At 51.7% G+C, this 22839-nt stretch overlaps 1 protein-coding gene across 7 annotated transcripts; it reads right to left on the bottom strand.

The window, feature by feature from the left end:
• Positions 1-154: 154 nt before the first annotated feature.
• On the bottom strand, positions 155-19894 carry LOC103717208 (adenine phosphoribosyltransferase). Of its 7 annotated transcripts, none has more exons than XR_015971613.2 (4): positions 19203-19894; positions 18934-19132; positions 490-590; positions 155-392 (listed from the first exon to the last, which is right to left on the bottom strand). XR_015971613.2 is itself a non-coding variant. In XM_039125408.3 (3 exons), the coding sequence occupies exons 1-2, from the start codon at positions 19662-19664 to the stop codon at positions 18971-18973; spliced, it is 624 nt and encodes a 207-aa protein (XP_038981336.3). In that variant the 5' UTR covers positions 19665-19894; the 3' UTR covers positions 155-590; positions 18934-18970. The 7 variants fall into 7 exon arrangements, 4 of the variants coding, with proteins under 4 accessions (XP_038981336.3, XP_038981335.3, XP_008803731.4 ...); XR_005511409.3 differs by having other exon boundaries at positions 486-656; positions 19203-19893; XR_005511408.3 differs by having other exon boundaries at positions 490-656; positions 19203-19893.
• Positions 19895-22839: the final 2945 nt, after the last annotated feature.

Here is a 22839-nt window from a genome sequence, read left to right as displayed (position 1 = left end):
AGATGCATCATTTCATGTTTGATTTCTTCGACACAAATCTGCAATTGATGGGATTGTTTTTTTCTCAAAAAGAGATCCAATGGGGTTGCTTCCTCAGTTACCACTCAAAAAAGATATTGACAGGGGTGCTTGGATTTCATTACTGAAACCGGACTTCCAAGACCAATTAGTTTAAGCTGAGATTAAGTCATTGACTGACTTTAATTTGCACAAAAGATTTAAAGCAGAAAACAAAGAACTCGATAGTTGAGTTGATCCTATTATACATTGAGCACAATAAATTGTGAAATAACATTATCAGGCAGAATCTATGTATCTCAAATAAAATGCAGACCAACAGCTCCAAGCTACAGCTGGATTACGCAAAACTTGGACCATTGTTCTCGTCCAACCTGCATCACCGTCACCTCCAGGAATCAAGGCTTGTCCCAAGACAAGAGACCAGTGTAAGAAGTTGAACAGGGCTTAGAACTTTGATCCAATACCTACCAATGCGGCGCACAAATGCAGCTTTATCCCTGCCAACTGCAGCACGATTCTCTAAGATTCCGGCAAACCCATCTAATTGGGAGTCATTGTCATCTTACATGCTGCATACAGAATCACAGGGCCTCAACAGATTCCAAAAGGATTTAAGGTTTTAATTTTTCAGATGCCTGTAGTATCACATAAGTTGTCATTGGCTGGAATAGAAAATAGACCATGGATAATAATATCATTAACAGAATGAAAAAACTGCCATCCTTACAACAGATCATAAGACTGAAAAACTACAAAAGAATGCTTCGCACTGCAAAAAACTTGCCCTCCAAAAGAGAGTAGAGACAATTGATTGAAATTTCACATATGGTCAAGCATCATTTCACTAAATTCGATCACAAATTTTCTGTTTTATCGTTGTCTATGCTAGAGAGCGGTGTAGCACACAAGCACATCTTGGATCTCTTCTTCGTTCTCCAAAGAATTTACAGACTATCTGAACAAAATCAGGTTAACTTTCATAGGCACTAGATTGTCTGAATCTATATCAAGCTGACTTTCATCAGGAGGAAGAACCATTCACCATATTTTTATCCACCATCACATCTCAAAGCATTTCTTTTTTCTGATGCATTCATTCATTTAAGATAAAGTAAGCTTCTGGATGGGCAGGTAAGCAATTCGTCATCCAAAGGTTTGGATCAGCCGGGCAATCTTAAGTTCTTGACTTGCCATTTTAAATCAAGACAATTCCCCTGACAATTTCATTAACATCTTGTTAGACCAAAGAGAGCAACATGTCCATCTGGATCCTATGGGAAAGAGTTGGTGAATTAGTTATATCTATCATAAATGTGAATAAAGAACTAATCACCATGCACTACTTGAAAAAAACATAATAATATGAAAACAAAAATCAAAACAAATACATCTAACCTATGCTAGATTAAAGGAAGATTGGTTAGCTGTATACCTGAGGGTTTTTTTCTTTTTCTTTTGGGGGGGGGGGGGGGGGGGGGGGGGGGGGGGGGGGGGGTTGAGGGGAAAAATGTATGTCTGAGTTGAATAAAGTTTTTTTCCCCCTAGAACATGATCAATCCATGATGAATGATTCCAGTGGAAAAGAGCATCTCTGTCATGCCTATTCTATATGGAAAAAACAGTGTTTAACTTATAGTTTGGCTTTTTGTCCAATAGTAATGACAACCAAGATCATCGATCCACATAATTATATATGCTAGAGGATAGAGATTGTCAAAAAGGATCCAACAAGAGATAAAAGAAACGGAATACTATTCATATTAAATCCATGAACATGATCAAATGTTGACCTTCAAATCCTCAGTTCCTCATGCAGTTAGACATTTTTCTTTTCATATGATTAAACTTGTGTTGTTTGTTTCCTAATTAAGAGAATGAGCAACAATGCTCAAACATATCTAAAATGATATTTTTAAAAAAAATTAACAATGCAACAGCAATAGAAGTGCCACTTCACATTTGTACTGATTCTTCTATAAGATGAAAGCATTGATATGCTTTTTCTATCTTATTCCTTAGTGGTCTAACTGCACTAGTCTCATCTTAAATTTAATCACTGACCACATGTTATTATATCTATTGTGGTTCAAATTTGGCCCGAGGTGATCGCGCCGGGGGCGTCGAGGGAGCTGCCGGCTGGAGTAGAGGAAAGGGAGCCACCTCCCGCGCGACAGCGTACCTGCACAAAGCCTCACCGGTAGTTTCCGGTGAGGGCCCTCCGACACTCAACTTAGAGTGGATCTTAGTTGGTCCAAAAGTCCTCCGAGGATGGGGCTATTTATAGCCCCCGTAAAGGTACCCAGGTGGTGGAGGTATGCCCGTCCTCATCAGAGGAGGAGATGGATTTTAGACGGATGGCGCGCAGCTAGAGCTTGCTTGAGGCGCACGGCATAGGCCGTTCCTGTAGACAGTAAGGCATTGATAGATGTGGCAGGGTATGACTGGAACAGTATGGTGTTGTCCTTAGTTGTCATCGGCCAGCAAGCAAAGCATGGCGCGATGACGTTGTAATGTACAGCCACGTAGGCAGGCGTGGGCACGCACATGGATGCGATCGTGGGCGAGGCCGAGCTTGATGAGAGATCATATCATATAATCGGCGAGGTCGGCTTGGCGGGTGCTGAGGTCGACTTAGCTCCTCCGATTCCAAGGTTTGCTCAGTCGGGGCACGTCGGCGAATATTAAGGGCGCCCTGAGTTCGGTCGGGGCGCGTCGGTGAATATGATAGTCCTACGGTCGATGGAGCTCTTTGGCCCGCAGCCGACACATCAGGGCGTTCCAAGATCAAGCCTGGGACGTCATTATAAGCATCAGAAGAGATTACTGCAGGCCGTAGCAGTGGAGATATCCGGCCGAGGTCGACTGGGCCTTCGGCGGAGTCCAAGATCGGGCAGGTTCTGAGCAGGACCGAGGTCCTGCCTGGTCGTCGTTGTGGTCTGCCCGGCCGAGATGGGACGATCCCTTGCCTTGAGCAAGACGATTCATTTTGCCCCCCATCATTTGCCCCTCCGACTTCCAAGGTCGAGTCACTCTTTGGTTCGAACGAAGGAAATAGTTGAATTGTTGGTCGTCTTGCGTCGCGGCTAAGTGCTCATGAATATGCGTGCACCGAGCAGGGCACATGGTGTGTTATTGGGGCTGATGGCTTCGAGCCGGGCTTCCTGAGCCGGGCTCGAGTGGCTTAGGTTGCCACGTTACTCCAAGCAGAAACGGTCGTGGGAGCTTTTTAATGTGCCACGTGCGCGTTTCTTTCCGAGGTGTTGCTGGATGAAATGCAAGGGGTCAATTATTAATGCCCCATCCTCCGAAACGCTTTGCCTGATGGAACACGAGGGGCCGATCATTAATGTCCCATTCTCCAAAGCGTCCCCTATGATGATCGACTTTTAGTACCGCGATCCGAAAAGATTTGCCGAGGAAACTTCTGGGCCTGCCACGCGGCGAGATTCGGCCGCTTGATCGCTTAGATTAGCCGATCAGAGCCATTGTAGTGGGCTATATAAGGCCTAGGAGGGACCCTAGGGTCCTTATTTGATCTCTTTTGCCCCCACTCTTCTTTCTGGCCGCCATTGTCGTGGTGTTCGAGCTTCTCCTTTGGTGTTTTTGAAGCTTCCCGGCGACCTTCGCGACGAACCTTGCTCTCGATTCCCGACGATCCTCCTTCTCTCGGTCATCTTCTTCGGCGGACACTTGGGTAGGTATTTTATCCCTTTTCAGTCGCTCGGAGAATTTCTTGTCTTTTCTCTTTTTTTTGATTCTGTGACCAAGACAATGAGGTCGCCCAAAAGGACCCTGATGCTCTGTACAGGTTCATCCCGAGCCCCGGCTTCTTCAGATATGGAGGAGGCTGAGCTCGAGGTGAACCAAGATCTGTACGGAACCGGCTCGAGCATCAGTGTAGAGGAGCTGGGTCCGGTTCGGGCTCGATTCTTATTTCCTCTTGAGTTCGTCCTTGAGCTCCCAGAGCCCGGGGCTCAAGTCGCCGACCCCCCTACAGGTCGGATCGGAGTGTATGTAGAAACACTTCGAGCAGGACTGAGGTTCCTCTGCACTGGTTTGTGAACGAGCTCCTGACGGCTTACCGCCTCGTCCTGCACAGCTCGCTCCAAACTCGTGGAGAATGATAATTGGCTTTCTCGCTCTCTGCCTTGCACATGGTCTATCCCCTTGATAAGCGTCTTTCAGAGTTGCTTTATATTAAAAGACAACCCCGCAGACAAAGGATGGTGGTACTTCTTTTTCCGGAAAGGCCACAAACTCTTCCAGGGCGTTCATTCTTCCATTCATAGGTAGAAGGATAAATTCTTTTTTGTTTCCTCCGAGCGGTCATGGGGGTTTAACCCGACCTGGAGCTTTCCATGGACCGCGGTGAATAACAAGCTCCCCAAGTTATCACAGTCTGAGCAGGGCATTCTAGGCAGGCTGCTCAGGCTGAAAGGAACTCCATGCCTTCCTGACCTACTCAGCGAGGAGGCCTTATTGAATGTCGGCCTAAGCTCGGCTCGTCCCGAGGGTAAGGGCGGCGCAGCTACTTCTCTTCTCCTTTTTCCATGTTGGATTTTAACTAAGTCTTCTATTGCTAGAAATCGCAAGGATGATTTTCGACGCCGAGACTTTGATGGCCAGGTACAGGAAGAGGGTGGCCGCCTCGGACGGAGCTCAGTCCGAGAGAAAGTCGAAGAGGGCTAGAGCTGCCTCTAGCTCTGGGATTGAGCGGGGCGAGTTCGCTCAGGTTGATGCTGCCGACCTTGCTCGGGCTGGGTCTTAGTAGGTCCCCTAAGTGGAGGTCGAGGTGCCCCCATCAACGGCAGGGGGCACTACTGAGCAAGTGGTTGCCATGTCTGTCGGCTGAACTCGGGAGGCTCGCAAGGCCACCCGACTGCGCGAATTGGGTCTCGAGCCGGGGAGCGGGCTTGAGATCCCAACTTCTTTCGAGGTCCCTACTGGGGCCACGACTCCTCTCGAGGTCCCGACCTCAGCCGGGGTCCCGGTTCCTCCTGAGGTCCCGACCTTAGCTGGGGTCGACTCTACTCCCTCTGAGCCCGAGAGGAGGCAGTTCCGGCCTGAGTGTCATCTGTTCAAGGACGACATGGCTCTCGAGTCCGATGACATTGCCCGCGAGCTTATGCGCTTGTCATACTTCCACGCGATCGAGCTCAAATGGAGGAGGCGAACTTTAACGATTTCGCCGGTCAAGCCTATTCTGCCAGCATCATGGTGAGTAACGTCGCCCTCCCACTTTTCCTTTATTTTCTTTAAGTGCTCGACCTCGGCTGATATTTTATCTTTTGTGCCAGTTTGTCCACTTAGTCGACATGCTAGTGTCTGGCATGCTTGATTACCGGAGGCAAATGAGGGTACTCCGGTCGAGGATAGAGCATGCCGTGCTTGGAGACGGGAGGCCGAGGCTCAAGCAATAATTGCCGCACAGCAGCAACAAGAGGTCGAATAACGGGCGATGGCTGCTGAGCAACAGCGGTGTGAGGCCGAGCAGAGGGCAGCGGCCGCCGAGCAGCGGCAGCACGAGGCTGAGGAGAGGGCGGCGGCCGCTGAGCAGCGGCATCAAAAGGCCAAGAAGAAAGCAAGGGTGGTCGAAGCTCTAATTAAGGATGGACTAGCCCGAATTCGAGATATGGAAGTTGAGCATGCCCGGGCTTGTTCGGCCACTGAAGGCTATATCTCTGAGCTTAAAGCTGCACTAGACAGCCAGCGGGATGAAGCCGAGGCCCTGAGGCTGAGGGCCGAGCGACTTGAAAGGCTCATGGGGGATCTGCCCGGGAGGTCATCGAGAATTTTTCGTTAGTCCAAAAAGTACCTTGACGAGCTGGCGGAGAGGGCTACCAGTGCTATGATCTCGGGCTTTGAGAACTGTCGTGATCAAGCCCAACGGCTCTGCCCTGGAGTCGACCTCACCGGCCTCCAACCGAATCTGGGCAGAGCTAAAATGAAGGACGGGGATACTGCCGAGATCACCGCTGAAGTCGGGTCGGATAACATTCTTGAAGCCGCTGTCGAAGCTGCTCCTGAGGTCGGCGTCGAAGCTGCCCAAGTTGACTAAGCTCCCTCTTGTTTGTTTTCTTTTTCTTCTTTTGTAAGTCGGCCGCTTAGGCCTTTTTGTAATTGGTGTCCAATCCGACCTTAAGGTCGGCACCGATTGTACCTGGCTTTGGCTTTTCAACATCAATGAAACATACTTTTTCGACACTTTGTCTTCTGAAATTTTACCTAGCATTAGAGCTTTTCTTATTTTGTCTTGTGGTGGATCTGTGTTCAGTCAACAGAATCCGAACTAAGTTGCTGGTTTAGCCTCCGTGCTACCAGATAATTTTGGCCAAGTTACTGTGCTCGGCCTTCACTCCCAGCTTAGGCAAGCTTGCTAAGTTGGTAAAGAGCTTACTGCTTCCGAGCTCGTTCACTGGCGCTCCCTAAGCGCCCAGGTCAAGCGGTAGGCCTGCTTCAGGCCTCTACACAAAGACTGAGCTCGCGGCGTGTCGTTGAAGAATACACGGTGCCCCGAGCTCGAAAGTGTTGTCGTAGATGGCGCCCCGAACTTGGTCGGGGCGTGCTGTTATAGATAGGCCTCTTCGGCTCTTAATAGACTTGGCAGGGCGCCCCCGCTCAGATCAGGATACTTGTGGTCGATGAGCCATTTCGGCTCTTAATAGACCTGACAGGGCGCCTGCGGTCGATGAGCCTTTTCAGCTCTTAATAGACTCGGCAGGGCGCCTCCGCTCAGATCAAGGCACCTGCGGTCGATGGGGCATCCCGATCTCGGCCGGGGCGTGTCGGCGAAGCTTCATGCGATCGCGGAGCCCTTTGGCTTGCGGCCGTCACTACAAGGCGCCCGAGCCGAGCTCGAGGGGCGACCTTGTAGATTTGCAACCTGCAGTCGCGGAGTCCTTTGGCTCGCGACAATCACTGCAGGACGCCCCAAGCCAAGCTCAAAGGGAGACCTTCTAAATTTGGAACCTACAGTTGCGGAGCCCTTTGGCTCGCGGCCGTCACTGCAGGGCACCTCGAGCCGAGCTCGAGGGGCAACCTTGTAGTTTTGGAACCTGCAGTCATGGAGCCTTTTGGCTCGCGGCCATCATTGTAGGGCACCCCAAGTCGAACTCGAGGGGCGACCTTGTAGATTTAGAACCTGCAGTCGCGGAGCCCTTTGGCTCGTGGCCGTCACTGCAGGGCGCCCCAAGCCGAGCTCGAGGGGCGACCTTTTAGATTTGGAACCTGCAGTCGCGAAGCCCTTTGGCTCGCGGCCGTCAATGCAAGGCGCCCCGAGCCGAGCTCGAGGGGCGACCTTGTAGATTTGGAACTTGCAGTCGCGAAGCCCTTTGGCTCACAGCCATCACTATAGGGCGCCCCGAGCCAACCTCAAGGGGCGACTTTGTAGATTGGGGTCTGCAGTCGTGGAGCCCTTTGGCTCGCGACCGTCACTGCAAGGCGCCCCGAGCCGAGCTCGAGGGGCGACCTTATAGATTTAGAACCTGCAGTCGCGCAATCCTTTGGCTCGTGGCCGTCACTACAGGGCACCCCGAGCCAAGCTCGAGGGGCGACTTTGTAGATTTGGAACCTACAGTCGTGGAGCCCTTTGGCTCGCGGCTATCACTGCAGGGTGCCCCGAGCCGAGCTCGAGGGACAACCTTATAGATTTGGAACCTGCAGTTGCGGAGCCTTTTGGCTCGCAGCCGTCACTACAGGATGCCCCGAGCCGAGCTCGAAGGGCGACCTTGTAGATCTAAAATTTGCAGTTGTGGAGCCCATTGGCTCGCGGCCATCACTGCAGGGTGCCCCGAGGCGAGCTCGAGAGGCAACCTTGTAGATTTGGAACCTACAATCGCGGAGCCTTTTGGCTCGCGGCCGTCACTGCAGGGCGCCCCGAGCCGAGCTCGAGGGGCGACCTTGTAGATTTGGAACCTGCAATCACGGAGCCTTTTGGCTCGCGGCCATCACTGCAAGGCGCCCTGAGCCGAGTTTGAGAGGCGACCTTGTAGATTTGGAACCTGCAGTTGCAGAACTATTTAACTCGCGACCGTCACTGCAGAACGCCCCGAGGCCGAGCTTGAGGGGCAACCTTGTATATTGGGGACCTGCAGTCGCGGAGCCCTTTGGCTCGCAGTCGTCACTGCAGGACTCCTCGAGCTGAGCTCGGGAATCGATCTTGTAGATTTAGAACCTGCAGTCGCGGAACCCTTTAGCTCGCAGCCATCACTACAAGGTGCCCCGAGCCAAGCTCGAGTGGTGATTTTGTAGATTGGGGACCTGCAGTCGTGGAGCCCTTTGGCTCGTGGCCGTCACTGCATGACGCCCCAAGCTGAGCTCGAGGGGCGACCTTGTAGATTTGGAACCTGCAGTCGCAGAGCCCTTTGGCTCGCAGCCGTCACTGCAAGGCACCCCGAGCCAAGCTTGAGGGGCGACTTTGTAGATTTGTTGCTCATGTCGTGCGTCGAATTCATCTAGACGTTTCGGAGACGTTTCAAAGGAGTCCCGGAAAATAATTCTCATTAATAATATATTTTGAGATTCTTGGAGTTTCAACTTTGGGGGACTAAAGTTCCGTCTAGAGATTCCAGCTCGTAAGCTCTGGTCCGCTAGATCCGGGCTGATGGGGATCAGGGCTTCGCCATTGCCCCCCTAGGTCAAGAAGCCGCCACCGTGTGGGGCACATGGTTACAGCATTGATGGTGCCCGCGATGGGGCGTGTTGTCGTTCTGCCCCTCGCGCGACTTTGGGCTCTGTTCTTCAGGCTTCTTCCCGTCGACTTTGACCACGGACAAAGCAAACCAGCTGTCCTTGATGGACGAGGGCCTAGATCTCATCACAGAGCTGGTGGCAGTCTTCCGTGTCATGGCCGTGGTCTCTATGGAAGCAGCAATACTTGCTCGAGCGCTTCCGCGATTCTAATGGTCGCATCCTTGATAAGAGCTGGAGATAGCCGCGATCCTCGATCTCCATGAAGATCTCTGCTCGGGTGGATGTGATAGGAGCGTACTTCCCAAATCTTTGGAGCGGGCATATTTTTCGGGTTTCTGGAGGGGAGACCTTGGACGAGCCGGACTCTCAAGTCGAGGAGGATCTCTCTTGCGCTGGAAGGATTTGCTCCTTACCCAGCCAGGCTCCTTATGGCGCTCCACGACTTGATCCCGAAGCGTCTGGATTTGTCGCTCCAATTCCTCGACTTTCTTACCGAGCTCGATGACGGACGAAGTTCGTGCCTGCTGGAGGCCTTGAACAACCGTAGTAAGTGTTTGGACTTACTGGGCGAGCAGGTGAAACTGCTCCGGCGGGACCTGAGGAATCTGGTCCGCCGGTGCAGACGTTGCAAGGGGTGGCCTTTGAAGCAAGTTGTCGGGTGCTGGTACCCGGCTACTCGATGTATTTGGAGCTCCGTGACTCCTTAGCTTCATGATCACAACTTAGGCCCTTCCTCTAGCGCCAAATATTGTGGTTCAAATTTGGCCCGAGGGTGATCACGCTGGGGGAGTCGAGGGAGCTGGGGGAGTCGAGAAAGGGGAGCCACCTCCCGCACGACGGCGTACCTGTACAAAGCCTCACCGGTGGTTCCCGGTGAGGGCCCTCCGATGCTCAAATTAGAGTGGATCTTAGTTGTCCAAAAGTCCCCCTAGGTGTTACCTGATGGGGCTATTTATAGTCTCCGTAGAGGTGCTCAGGTGGCAAAGGTATGACCCGTCCTCATCGGAGGAGGAGATGAATTTTAAATGGATGGCGCGCAGCTAAAGCTTACTTGAGACGCATGACGTATGCCGTTCCTGTGGACGGTAAGGCGTTGATAGGTGTGGCAGGATATGGCTGGAGCAGCATGGTATTGTCCTTGGTTGTCGTCGACCAGCAAACAAAGCATGGCACGATGACGTTGTAATGTACGGCCACGTAGGCAGACGTGGGCACGCACGTGGATGCAGTCGTGGGCGAGGCCGAGCTTGATGAGAGGTCGTATCATATATTCGACGAGGTCGGCTTGGCGGGTGTTGAGGTCGACCTAGCTCCCCCGATTCCGAGGTTTGCTCGGTAGGGCGCCCCGAGCTCGAGGGCCGGGGCACGTTGTTGGATAAGGCGCCCCAAGCTTGGCCAGGGCACGTCGACGAATATAAAGGCGCCCCGGGCTTAGTCAGAGCGTGTCGGCGAATATAAAGGGTGCCCCGAGCTCAGTCAGGGCGCATCGGTGAATATAAAGGGCGCCCCGAGCTCGATCAGGGCGCGTCGATGAATATAAAGGGCGCCCGAGCTCGATCGAGGTGCATCAGCGAATAGTCCTACGGTTGAGGGAGCTATTTGGCCTGCAACCGACACAGCAGAGCATTCCGAGATCGGGCCCAAGACGTCATTATAAGCATCAGGAGAGGTTGTTGCAGGTCGTAGTAGCGAAGAGATCCGGCCAAGGTCGACTGGGCCTTCGGCGGAGTCCGAGATCGGGCAGGTTCTAAGCAGGACCGAGGTCCTGCCTGGTCGGCATTGTGGTCTGCCCAGCCGAGATGGGACGATCTCTTGCCTTGAGCAGGACGATCCATTTTGCCCCCCATCAATATCTTATAAGCATGATTACTTCATTTCGGAGCAAAACTTTTGTGAACTGATAAACACCAGGCGGATGCAATTTGATATGCCTCAATCTTGAATATGTATGTACTAAAAACCACACAAAAAAAAAACACCAGAAAAAAAAAAGCATGTGACACTTCTCCTTATAGGTTCCTTAATCTGCCTGTAAAGTTGTTTCTTGCTCGCTGGATTTCCAATGTTTCTTATTTATACACTTGCCATACTCTGATTAGTACAAGGAAAATATCAATCAGTAACCACCCATTGAACAAGCTAGCTCTAAGTTCCCTCATACGTCTCTACAATATTGTCATAGGTATATATACGACATCCATCAAAGTTTTATTTCATTAGAATCCTTGTCATCTCGCAAAAGATATAGCATGCTACAAAAATGTAGATTTTTATTTTGTCTATTTGAAATCTCTTATCATTCCTTTTCTCTTCTTTGGATCCCTCATACGCATATATGTTTACGTAAATATCTTATTGTCACTGAGTGTCTATGGAAGTTGAAAAACAAGATGACCTGTTACTTCATGACAAACTCTCTGGACCTGGGTTTCCCTTTGGAGATGGCAATTCATGTTCTGCATTTAACCTATTTTCTTTGCGATTTAGGAGGATCATCTAACTTGTTGGGTTCAAACAAGTTTCGGGAGCAAAAATCGACATATCCAAGACTCAATTGAGTAGCGAAATTTCAAAAAAAACCATAACTTTTAATCCAAGAAGAATATAGCAATGCGACTAAAGATAAAATTGAAGAGGAAAGTTTTCATCCTCTTCCAACAAGTAGGAGAATACAAATCAAATAAAATAACAAACCTCTATAGAATGGTAGAGAACTTTCATTTTCTCCTTTTTTAGCTAGAAGAAGAATCTGACTCAAATAAAGAAGGCTTCACTATATAAAATAAAGGACATATACCATGATTTTGGAAAACAGGAATAGAGAGAGAGAAAGTAAAGAGTATAGGCTCTACTTTTCCAACCACTCAAATTCATAAACTCTACTTTCCGTTCGTGACATGTACCATAATTTATGGATCATGAAAAAATAATGAAGCTAAAGAAGAGGCCCACTTTCTATAATTCCTATTGTTTATTATTTTATTTGATAAATTCAAGTTGAGTGGCTTGAAGAAAATCCTTCTCCCTATCACATCGCTTTGGCACAAACACTTAGTTGTGGGCACTAGGATTATCATAACAGATGAAACGGTTGCGCCTAAAGTGCAAAAAGTGCATCCGAGTGCGCATAGCACCTTTGTCCCATAGCACAAGGGTATGGATTTAGTATCATGCTGCAAGTGGTTACTTGTTAAGCTCTCAAACTGCAGAAAGTTTTCAGCCAGGTCAAGACGTCATCTTTCTAAATCATCGCTAGCTCAAGTCTCAAATTACCTCGATAAAGAGATATCCTTCAACTATTGTTTGAAGTTCGAACACATCTTGGAAGCATTACAAAGTTGAACTCTAAATGAGAAGGTTGTCGCCCTACCCAACTTGTTTTTTCAAATGTTAAGGGTCACACTGAATCCAACTCGCTCGGATGACTTCCTCAAAAAAAAAAAAAAAAAAAAAAAAAAAATACATCTTCTGAAGAAAGTTGAATTTTTTTTCGAGATTCCATTCCCTAGGTTAGCAGATATCTCTAGTTTAGCAAAGAGAGCATTATCTTGATCTTATATGCTTCTAATACTCATCAATTTTCATCTAAAATTTCGCATCCACCCAAATTGCTGGTAGCTTTCAGCAAAGCTACTAATTGATGGATACGAATAGCACACCAAAGCTAATTTGGCGTAGAGAGCGGCTATCTGGTCTTCTTGAGAGAGAAACTCTGGCGTAGAGAGAGAGAGCTCCCAACGGCTATCTGGTCGGCGGCGCTCGCGAGCTGATTGACCGGGGAACTTGGTGCTCCGGTGGGCGGTGTGGGTCGGCTGGCCGGCGGGGATCTTGGGGAGTCCTCGGTTGATCGTCGAGAGCCTGGGGTGGCTGTAAGCGGGCGAGCGGCAGGGGTCTGGCAACCGAGGAGGAAACCCGAGGAAGAACGCCGGCGCCGGGCGGACCACACCGGAAGAGGGGTGTATACTGGTACACTCTGTCCCCCTGACCTGTTTGTTGTGTCTTCAGGTGGGCAGTAGCGGCATGGATCGCAAGGGGAAGCAGACGGCGGCGAAGGCGTCGGAGGAAATGGCGAGAGGCAACGGTGAGTCCACTGCTACCAGATCGAAGCCGACCGGTCGTGGGGTGCGCCCTAATGCCTGGTCGAAGCCGGGGCCGTGGATTACCCACTGGCCCACGGCCGAGGAGGTGGACCGCCTGAGCCGCCGCTTCCCAGAGGTGCTGCGGCCGCCGGAAGAGCCGATAGAGGCGGCCCGGCAGGTGTGGGAAGGGCGGGCGGCGATTGTCAGGAGTTTTAGCCGCCGGATTCCGGCGGAATGGGTGGCCAAGGATGTGGCCTCCCGCGCGAAGCTTGAAGGAGTGGTGGCTGTCCCGTTAGCGGACGATTACATCGCCCTGCGATTCCGGTCGACGGAGGACCGGGATCGGGCTCTCAGGGGAGGGCCGTGGGTGGTGGCGGGGCAACTGCTCGCCATGAGCCCGTGGGTGCCGGACTTCGAGCCGGGGGATGGCACGGTGAACAGGGCGTTGGTATGGCTCCGGCTGCCGCGACTACCGCCGGAGTATTGGTCGACGTCGACCATCCTCCACATCGCGGCTCGCGCCGGCCAGCCGGTGGCGGTGGATGAAGTTACCGAGCAGCAGGTGGCGATGGGGTTCGCCCGGGTTAAAGTGGCGATTGATCCCACTGAACCGCTGCGGCCGGGGGTGCTAATACAGGGGAAGATGAAGGTGCGGTGGCAGCCCTTCGTCTTCGAGAATGTCCCTGTTCTCTGCCCTAGTTGCGGGCGAATGGGGCATACGGAGGTGACATGCCGTCTCCAGATGGTAGCGGGTGCACACAGGGAGGTGCATCCGGCGGCAATGGAGGCGGGGGACAACCCGAATTTGCCGACCGTCGGTGGTGGGGTGGACGTCCAGGGGCCAGTCTACGGCCCCTGGATGGTGGCAACACGGCGGAAGATCCCTCGGGGGGACCTGCCACCGCGGCCGAAGGATCCTCCCGGGCCCGATCATGAGGCTGGGTCGTCTGCGGGTCGGCCGGGGGGTCCGGTGGTGGCGTCATCATCGCCTGCAACGGTCTCTCCGGCAGACACGGCCGGCTGGCAGAAGCCGGCTAAGGTTGCTCGGCGTCGATCGCCGTCGGTAGCGGAGGGGGAAGGGATCCAGCTAGCCCCTCCTCTCGGCCCGTTTCAGGTGGACCTGGCCGATGACGACTTGCTCGGGGACGACGAGGTCGAGCCAGCCGAGCAGGACCGACGCGGGGGGACCACTCCCATGCGAGCGGACCCAGGGCCGAGTCAGGATGTCCTGATGCAGGCTGAGATCGGGTCTGGTGGGCCAGCTGTGGCCCGGGCCCAAGTTCAGAAGAGGCCCAGGCCACCGGTGGACCCGGGCCCGCACGGTGGCCCAGGTAGGGGGGATCACCTACGTGCGCTTCCTGCGGTGGGTCAGCGGGCTGACGCGTTGTTGGCCCGCGGCCGGGCCCAGGGGAGGGGACGTCGGGGCCGTGGGCTGCCGGGTGCGACTCGGGATGCGTCTGCAGCGCGGGGCACGCTGCGTGCTCGATCAGCCCCGGACCTGCGGGCCTCCCCAGCGGCGGGAGAGCGGGCCCGGGAGCTGTTGGGCCGGGCCGACTCGCACGGTGGCCATGCCCCCCTGAGTGAGGTACAGCCATGGGATGCGCAGGGTGGTACTGGCCCCGCTGGAGTCTTCCGGTTTGGCCCTCTGCCCCTGGTTGCGGGTGAGCTGGGGGAAGCCTCCTCTAGTGGGAGTAGGGCCAGGGATCACCTCCGGCCTTCTCCGGAGGGGGGTCAGGCCGCGCCACCGAGACCAGGAGAGGGTACGGACCACATGCTTACTGTGCAGCGTATCAGGGCGGCAGTCATGCAGTCCACTCCTGACGAGCAGGGGATGGGCCCAGGCATCGTACCTGAGGCCGGCCCCGCGTACCAAGGGGAGGATGGGTCTGAGGCCGACTTTGTGGACTGTGATCCATGAGGATCCTAGCTTGGAATTGTAGGGGGGCAGCCAAGCCGTCCTTCATGTCTTCTTTCAAATGGTTAGTGCAAATTCAGTGCCCAGAGATCTGTGTCCTTAGTGAGACCCGGCTATCTGGTGAGGGGCTTGCACGTCTGAGACGACGTCTGGGGAGGGACTGGGAGACATACGCAGTCGAGTCCCAGGGGTTGTCGGGAGGTATCTTGCTCCTGTGGAGGCGTGGGGTGGCGACCTTTGATGTCTTCCATAACTGCTCTCAACAGGTAGTTATGGTTGTATCGGCACCTGATGCTCCTCCGTGGGTTTTGTGTGGGGTGTATGCAAGCACTAATCACAGGGTCAGGAGAGTCCTCTGGCAGGAGATTGCTAGTCTCACTGCCCAGGGTGTCCCGACAGTTGTTGTTGGTGACTTCAATTGCATCCTGAGTTCGGGTGACAAGAGGGGAGGGGCAGCCTTCACGGATAGAGTGGACAGGAGGGAGTTCCGTGATTTTGTGTCACGCACTGGCCTGGTGGACTTAGGTTACTCAGGACCTCAGTTTACTTGGTGCAATAATCAGCTTGGCAGTGCTAGGGTTTGGGAGCGTCTGGACAGGGCCTTTGCGTCCCCAGATTGGTTTCTTCTCTTTCCTACCTGCAGGGTTACTCACTTACCTCGGATCGCCTCGGACCACTGCCCCCTGCTGATTTCTACATCACTGGGACCCAGGCATCATAGCCCCTTCCGCTTTGAGAAGGTTTGGCTATCGTACCCCCAGTCCTGGGATATTGTACGTGATGCATGGCGCCTCCCGGTGCGTGGAGACGCTATGCACCGGGTGTCGCGCAAACTAGAGTTGGCCAAGAGGCATCTCCGGCGATGGAACCGCGAGGTTGTGGGCGATATCTTCCGGAGAGTGGAGGGGGTTGAGGCCGCGATCTCCGACTTGCAGTCGAAAGAAGATTTGGAAGGCACGCTTTCGACGAGCGATATGGGCGACCTTCGGGGGCTTCTAGCGACTCACCACTCCCTTCTACGACAGCACGAGATCTTCTGGCATCAGAAATCTCGAGTCCAGTGGGTGCGTGAGGGTGACCGCAATACTAGTTTCTTCCACCGGACTACGATTATTCGGAGGCAGCGGAGCTCGATTCACTCGCTGCGAGATAGGTCGGGACATCGGGTGGAAGGTGAGCCCTCCATTCGTCAGATCTTGTTGGATTTCTTCCGCACCAGATGGACGGAGGAGGAGGAGTCCGACGACAGCAACCCCATCCCTCCGCGGATGGATGTGAGGATCGAGGATGATGAGAACGCAGCCCTGGTCCGACCGGTGTCGGCACAGGAGGTACAGGAGGCAGTCTGGGCTTTGGCTCCAGACAAGGCTCCGGGACCAGATGGGTTTCCCCCGTTCTTCTTTCGACGATATTGGGGTATTATTCAGATAGCGGTGGTTGAGGCCATTCAGTGCTTCTTCTCCCAGGCGGTGATGCCAGGGGATTGGAAGGCTACCTTCATCACGCTCATTCCGAAGCGTCAGGAGGCGGCCGAGCCCTGCCACTTCAGACCCATTAGCTTGTGCACTACCTTGTATAAGGTAGTGGCCAGAATTATGGTTCGGAGGATGAAGCCCCTTCTGCCTGGCATCATTAGTCAGGAGCAGGGGGCATTTATAGCTGGCAGAAACATTTCCCATAATGTTCTGCTGGCTCAGGAGATGATGTGGGACCTTCAGCGAGCATCGAAGCGACATAGCCTGATGGCTATTAAACTGGATATGGAGAGAGCTTATGACAGGATCAGATGGAGATTTCTTCAGCAGACACTGGAGGCGTACGGATTCCATAGGCAGTGGATCGACTGGGTGCTGGGGTGTGTCAGGGGGCCAAAGTTTTCGATTTTGGTCAATGGCACACCTTCTCCTTTCTTTGAGTCTACTATGGGGCTGCGTCAGGGATGCCCTTTATCTCCTTACTTGTTTATCCTTTGTGCTGATATTTTGTCTCGTGATTTGCAGAGGGTGTGTGCCCGTAGGGAGCTGGAGGCCTATGTTCCCGCCCCGGGGGCTAGTCCTCTTTCCCACTTACTCTTCGCTGACGATTGTCTTCTTTTGGCCAGGGCGCGGGTTTCTAATGCACGGGTCCTTCGCAGGGTGGTAGCAGATTACTGTATGGCGTCGGGCCAGAGAGTCAATTTCCAGAAGTCAGCTGTCCGCTTCAGCCCGAGTACGGAGAGCAGGGTCAGACAGGAGATTCGTGGGATTTTGCAGATTCCTGAGCAGGAGGAGACATTGACCTACCTGGGAGTCCCCATCACAGGCCGCAGATTACGAGTGGCAGAGTGTTCCAGCCTGGTGCAGCGGGTGGAGAGCAGGTTGGAGGGATGGAGAGCAGTCTCCCTATCTATGATGGGGAGACTGACCTTGATCAGATCAGTGTTGGGGTCCATGCCAGTTTATCTCATGGCCAACACTGTGGTTCCGAAGACGACCTTACTGAGGATTGAGCGACTGTTGCGGTGCTTCCTGTGGGGGTCACATGGCGGAGGCCGTGGGGTGCATCTGGTAGCCTGGGAGCACGTATGCCGGCCTACCAGCGAGGGCGGTCTCGGGGTGCAGTCCCTGCTGGAGCGTCGCGAGGCCTTCATTGCTCGGCATGCAGCTCGGTTTCTGCTAGAGCCACACGGGCTGTGGAGTCAGGTGATGGCTGCCAGATATGGACGTGACGGCTCTGAGGTGGCATGGAGTGGGCGGCGAGTCTCCTTCATGTGGCGTGAGATTGGGAGGTATGTGCCGACGGTGTCGGCCAATACCAGGTGGATAGTAGGCGATGGGCGGAGTATTGATGTGACTGCGGACCCATGGGTGGACACTGTCCCACTGAGGTGCTGGCCGACCATGATTGATGCTGCGGCGGCGGAGGGACTGCGGGTTTCTGATCTTCTGGCCCCAGGAGAGTCAGCATGGGATGATGCCAGGTTACGTCAGCTGTTTGGGGGACATCTAGCTGAGAGGATCCGGTCTCTTCCGGTGCCAGGCTATGGGGGGCCTGATGTTAGGGTTTGGGGCACTTCTTGCCGATCCAGGGTCCGATTGGGAGATCTCGCCGGTGTTATCCAGCAGGAGCATGAGCCAGGGCCGGACTACACTTGGATCTGGAGGTCAGGGCTCCACCCGAGGGCTGCACTCTTCCTATGGAAGGTGGCGTGGGACCGCCTCCCGACGAGAGCAGCGCTGAGTAGGCGAGGATGTGGGATCCCTGCGGAGTGCGGGACATGCAGTGTGGAGGAGTCGGTCGACCACGTGCTTTTCCAGTGTACGTGGGCGAGGTCGGCATGGCAGTGGGCAGGGTTCCCGCAGGAGGTCTGGTATGGGAGGCCTCAGTTTTTACAGATGATGCAGCAGTGGTTGGTCCGCCCTCGGACATGTCTGGAGGCTATTCGAGCGACTTGCACAGCACATCAGATCTGGCTGGCAAGGAACGCTCGTACCCTCGGTGAGCGCAGGGTGTCACCGAGGTTCGATGGTGGAGCTAGCGCGCGTACAGGCATTGGAGATCAGATCCTCTTCAGATGGACCTCTGATAGCTCGGGACACCTGGGGTTCTCTTTCTGCTTCGGCAGCTTCTCAGATGGTGTTCTTCACCTGGGAACCCCCACCCCCGAGTTTCCTCAAGATCAACTTCGATGGATCGGTTTTGGATGGAGGCGCGCGAGGTGGTGCGGGCTTTGTGATACGGGACCCGCACTCCAGAGTCGTGGCTGCAGGGGGCTGTCAGCTGTTCGGCATGTCGGTCCCCGGGGCAGAGTTACGAGCTGCCTGGGCCGGCCTTCGATATGCGAGGCAGGCTTTGCAGGCTGGCTCGATTGTGTTGGAGGGCGACTCAGCCACAGTCATCAGTTGGATTCAGAAGGGGCTGAGGGGTGAGGGCTCAGACCACCCCTTGGTTCGGGACATTGGGATGATGTGTGGGGTTGGGGTGGCCATTCAGGCCAAGCATGTATTTCGAGAAGCCAATGGGGCAGTCGACTGGGTGGCTGCCTTCGCGGCTCATCACTCAGGATACACCCTGTGGGTGGGGGAGGGGGAGTTGCCTCTGGCTCTCCGTGAGTTAGTATTTTTTGACTTTATTGGGTGTATTCGTACACGTCTTGTATGAAAACCCGCTTTTAGCAAAAAAAAAAAAAAAAAAAAAAAAAGCTAATCAAAGGAACAAGATAAACTGAAGTGAGAGATTAAGACTTACCAGTCGACGGAAAAATCTGAGACAAAAGGACCGCAGCTTAGAGTTCTCCATCATCAGAAGAATTGGAAGAGAAGAAGAGATCTCTAGCTATCCGAACCAGGCCCTCTAAATCAGCAGCACCTACCTCCAAACAATCCCTAATGAGCTCCCCCTCCGCTGCCTCCTCCTGAATCACCAACACCATCTCCCTCAAAGGCCCCTAATGTGAAACCAAGTCAAGAACAGAGACTTCGAAGAAAGATCGATGTAAAGAGAAGAATCACGCTTACCGATCGAGAGAAGGCATGGAGAAGTTTTTCGAGGAGAGAATTGGAGAGAGCGAGCAGGTTAAGGTAATTCCGGACCGCCCACCGGGCCTTCTCCGTGGGCGAATCGATGCGAGAGAATTCGACGAGGGCGGCCAGGAGTTGAGAAGCGGCGCGGGAGACCTCGGCGGTGGGGAGTCCGCCACGCCAAGCATAGTTCCGGGCGAAGTCCCAGCCCAGCGACCAGATACCTCCGCCTTCGCCGCTGCCGAGGAGGCGGAGCTTGTCGGCGATCTTCCGGGCCCGGGCGGCGCCGGCGAGGTCACCGCGGGTGGCGCGGGCGTTGGCGACGCGGGTCAGGAGGGAGCGGGAAAGGGAGAGGAGGGTCTTCAACTGCCCTAGCCAGAGGCCGCTCGCCGACGGCGGTGGCGGTGCGAGGAGGAAGAGGAGGAAGAGGGGGAGGAGAAACGGACAGCGGGTTGTCATAGAGGCGGTGACCCGAGATTTTTCTCACCGGGTGAGTAGCGAGACGAGGGAGTTCCGGGAAGGATGAACGAATCGATTTCTGGTGGAGGCCTGGCGGTTGAGATCTTGGACTTTTGGGCTGTGAATTGTGGGCTCAGAATTCTAATTCATATTGGATCACCTTGCATTGAGAGTGCTAAGCTGATAAAAAATAGGACAGATTATTTGAAGCTTTATATTTGATAGGTCTTTGATGACTGTTTTTTTTTAATTTATTCAAAAAAAAAAAACACGGTTCATAAAGTAGTTTGCGTGCATATTTTCAAAGCTAGATCTCAACAAATGGCTATCATCTCATTAGTCAGAATTGCTTGCAGACTAAATTACCCAGGTGTCTTGACAAGAAATAAAGTGAAAAGGATCTAGAAGTGATGGGATAGAAGAAATATCAAAAAAAGTTACGTGGTTATGTTTTTTTTTCTGGCTATAAAACTTCTATAAATTTTTCTTACTATATAATTTTTAGATCCTCGTTGTTAAAGGTGGACACAACAATCCTTACTCGTTTGTTCCTTTCTTCCCATCCAAGTCAACCGCAAACAAAGCTAAGAATGAAAGCTAACTCTTTCTCGGTAAGGAATAATATGATCTTCCAACCAAGGAAACAGGAGACAAGTACTCTCTTTTTATCCAAATGGACACCCACTACATGAGATTGAAAGTTTGCTGCCGAACCCTCACTTTATTTTTTTTTCATATCGGAACTACGCATCGTTCGTTCAAGCCCAATAGCTTCGCTGCGAGCAGGCCACTGAAACCGTCTTGTAATCCGTCAACACAAAAACTCTACATTCTGGGCCACAGTTGTAGGCCCGCCATTTCAGTGTACTGAGGGATCAACGATCATAAGCCCATTAGGGGTCTCATCCTCTCATCAAAGGCCTATCACCAACTACAGCCAGCAGTTTTGCTTGTTAAAAAAAAAATGGAAGAAAATTTTGAAAGAAAAGAAATATTAAAGTTGCCTAGATGAAGCTATTTTGCAATAGTACCAAACAAAAATTTTAAGAAATTAAATATTTAGACAGATTAATTTTAAAATCCATGCCTCTCTGGCAATCGCCATAATTAATGTTGTTTCTGTTCGATATTTAGAGTATGCTCAATCATTATGGTGAATTGATTAATTGAACTTAAGTTTCCAGGTAAATTTGCCTGCATGGATGCTTGGTCCGGCCATTCCCAAAACCAAGTCTAGGATAAAGCCTGGCCAACTCACACACCACAAAAGGCATATGCTACAAAAATAAAGAATAAAATTTAGATTGTACAATAAGTTGGAGGTTGCTAGCTAACTTTTTAAATGCTTCATCAGACCTGTACTGTAAAAGTTGATGAACTTGGTTTGGAAATCTAGAGCAATTGCAAATTTTCAAAAAGGCTGAACTCCATTAGGGACTTCAGCTGAATCCTGCCTTCATCAAATTTTATTTCTAAGGGGGAAAAAAACAGTAGAAGATGTATGTTAGCTCTGCCTTCATTGAGGTTAGAGTAGGAGTTGTGCAGGGCTATCTCTCATTATGCAGCCAATGACCGAAAAAATAGAAAATATGGATATAGATATAAATAAAATATGGATATAGATATAAATATGATAGGTTCACTTTATATGGGCCCTAAAATAAGCTATGCTACTTTAGCCCTGAGAAATACGTGGTCCAACCGAAAATAGAATCTAGACCTGGTCAATCATAGACTGCGACAGCTAGTAACAGCAACTTGCAAGCTGCTCTCAGAAAGAGTTCGGCCCACTCTATTTACGGCCCATGGTGCATGGCGACAGTGGGAAGGACCAGCAGGCGATTTGAAGGAGCCAATGCTAGAATTTCGGTGAGCCCTTTAAATTGATCGTCATTAAATGAATCAGGTTGGCCAATAATGGAGCTACGGATTGGGTAGCATCATACGTGGCCAACCACTCCAGAAGAGAGAGAGTTGCCTCGTGCGCTCCGAGTTCTATTATTTTTCGACTTTTTTTTTTTTGTATTCATACCTATACCAGATGATACATCTGGTTATGAATGAACAGCATTCCAAGTGAATTGAGGTTTGTCCCCATGGCATATTTGTAATAATTTGGATCCGGGTTATGAACAATATTCTATCTATATATATATATATAGAGAGAGAGAGAGAGAGAGAGAGAAAGAGAGAGAGAGAGAGAGAGAGAGAGAGAGAGAGAGAACATGGTGCAGATTTGGTTCGGTTGAGTCTATAATATTTGCCAGGAAGACATATTCTTATGTCAAGTTTTTGTGATCACGTCTTGTCGTCTGGAATAAATCATTCATGACCTTGGTCATTTCGCTCCTCCCACTTGCAGTTTGGTCACTTTGGTGGGTGCGTGCCTTTCGGCTTTTGGAGAGAAAAAGCCCAAAGAACACAGCTTTTTCCTTTTGCAATTTGGGGGGGTGACTGATTCGGGATCTTTTTCTACTGGTCCGGACGAGACCAGGTGATCTTTTGAGGCTTGGATGCCTCCGAGAGCAAAAGGCGACACACCAACAGGTATGGGCTCATGTCATGTCCCTCACTCATGTCCCAACACGGATCTCCAATCAATCACTCGTACCATCAAGGGATTGCGATCCTTCCTCCTTTATCAAGGTTCCAAAGTTTTGCTCGATGAAAACTGGGAAAATTTTGTTGCAGTACTCCATGATATGTGACCCTGTAACTAAGCTGATACGACGTTTTTCTATTCATATGCCTGGCCAGAGGAGGGACGCCATGATGGCTAAGTTCCTTTGCTGCAGTTGATATCTCAAACATATATTATTTTCTAAGCTAATCATGAGAATGCAATACTTAGATATATGCCGAATTTTGTCTTCCAAATGCATGCGGATGCTTAGATATATCATAAATTTTTAAATCGGCCGAGTCCCCATCAAGCTCTCTCTTTTCCAGTAGCAGCAGAGCCCTCTAAACTTGAGCAAGTGGGTGATTCGAATGACAACTTGTCAAAGTTAGAGGTAGATTTTCTGCATGATCTTCTAGAAAAATAGATATGCATTTACCCAATCAAAAAACATTTTTTAAATTATATTCTTCTCAAAGAAATAAAAGTTTTATTTTTCAGTGTAAGAATATTACAGAAATATTCCATGCAAAGCAGAGACATAACTGTAGAAAA

This window comes from Phoenix dactylifera, chromosome 1 (assembly GCF_051530095.1).
Source record: "Phoenix dactylifera cultivar Ajwa chromosome 1, Ajwa_hap1_PhDact_Kaust_v1.1, whole genome shotgun sequence".
Taxonomy (NCBI): domain Eukaryota; kingdom Viridiplantae; phylum Streptophyta; class Magnoliopsida; order Arecales; family Arecaceae; genus Phoenix; species Phoenix dactylifera.
The sequence above is the reverse complement of the archived record's forward strand: the minus strand, read 5'-3'. Positions and strand labels throughout refer to the sequence as shown.

What these genes read in the sequence shown, in the direction of transcription:
- LOC103717208 (XM_039125408.3), bottom strand. Translation starts at nt 19,664, where the DNA reads ATGACAACCCGCTGTCCGTTTCTCCTCCCCCTCTTCCTCCTCTTCCTC. An exon ending in TCCATGCCTTCTCTCGATCG is followed by an intron (nt 19,133 to 19,202) that starts GTAAGCGTGATT and finishes GTTTCACATTAG; the next exon opens with GGGCCTTTGAGGGAGATGGT.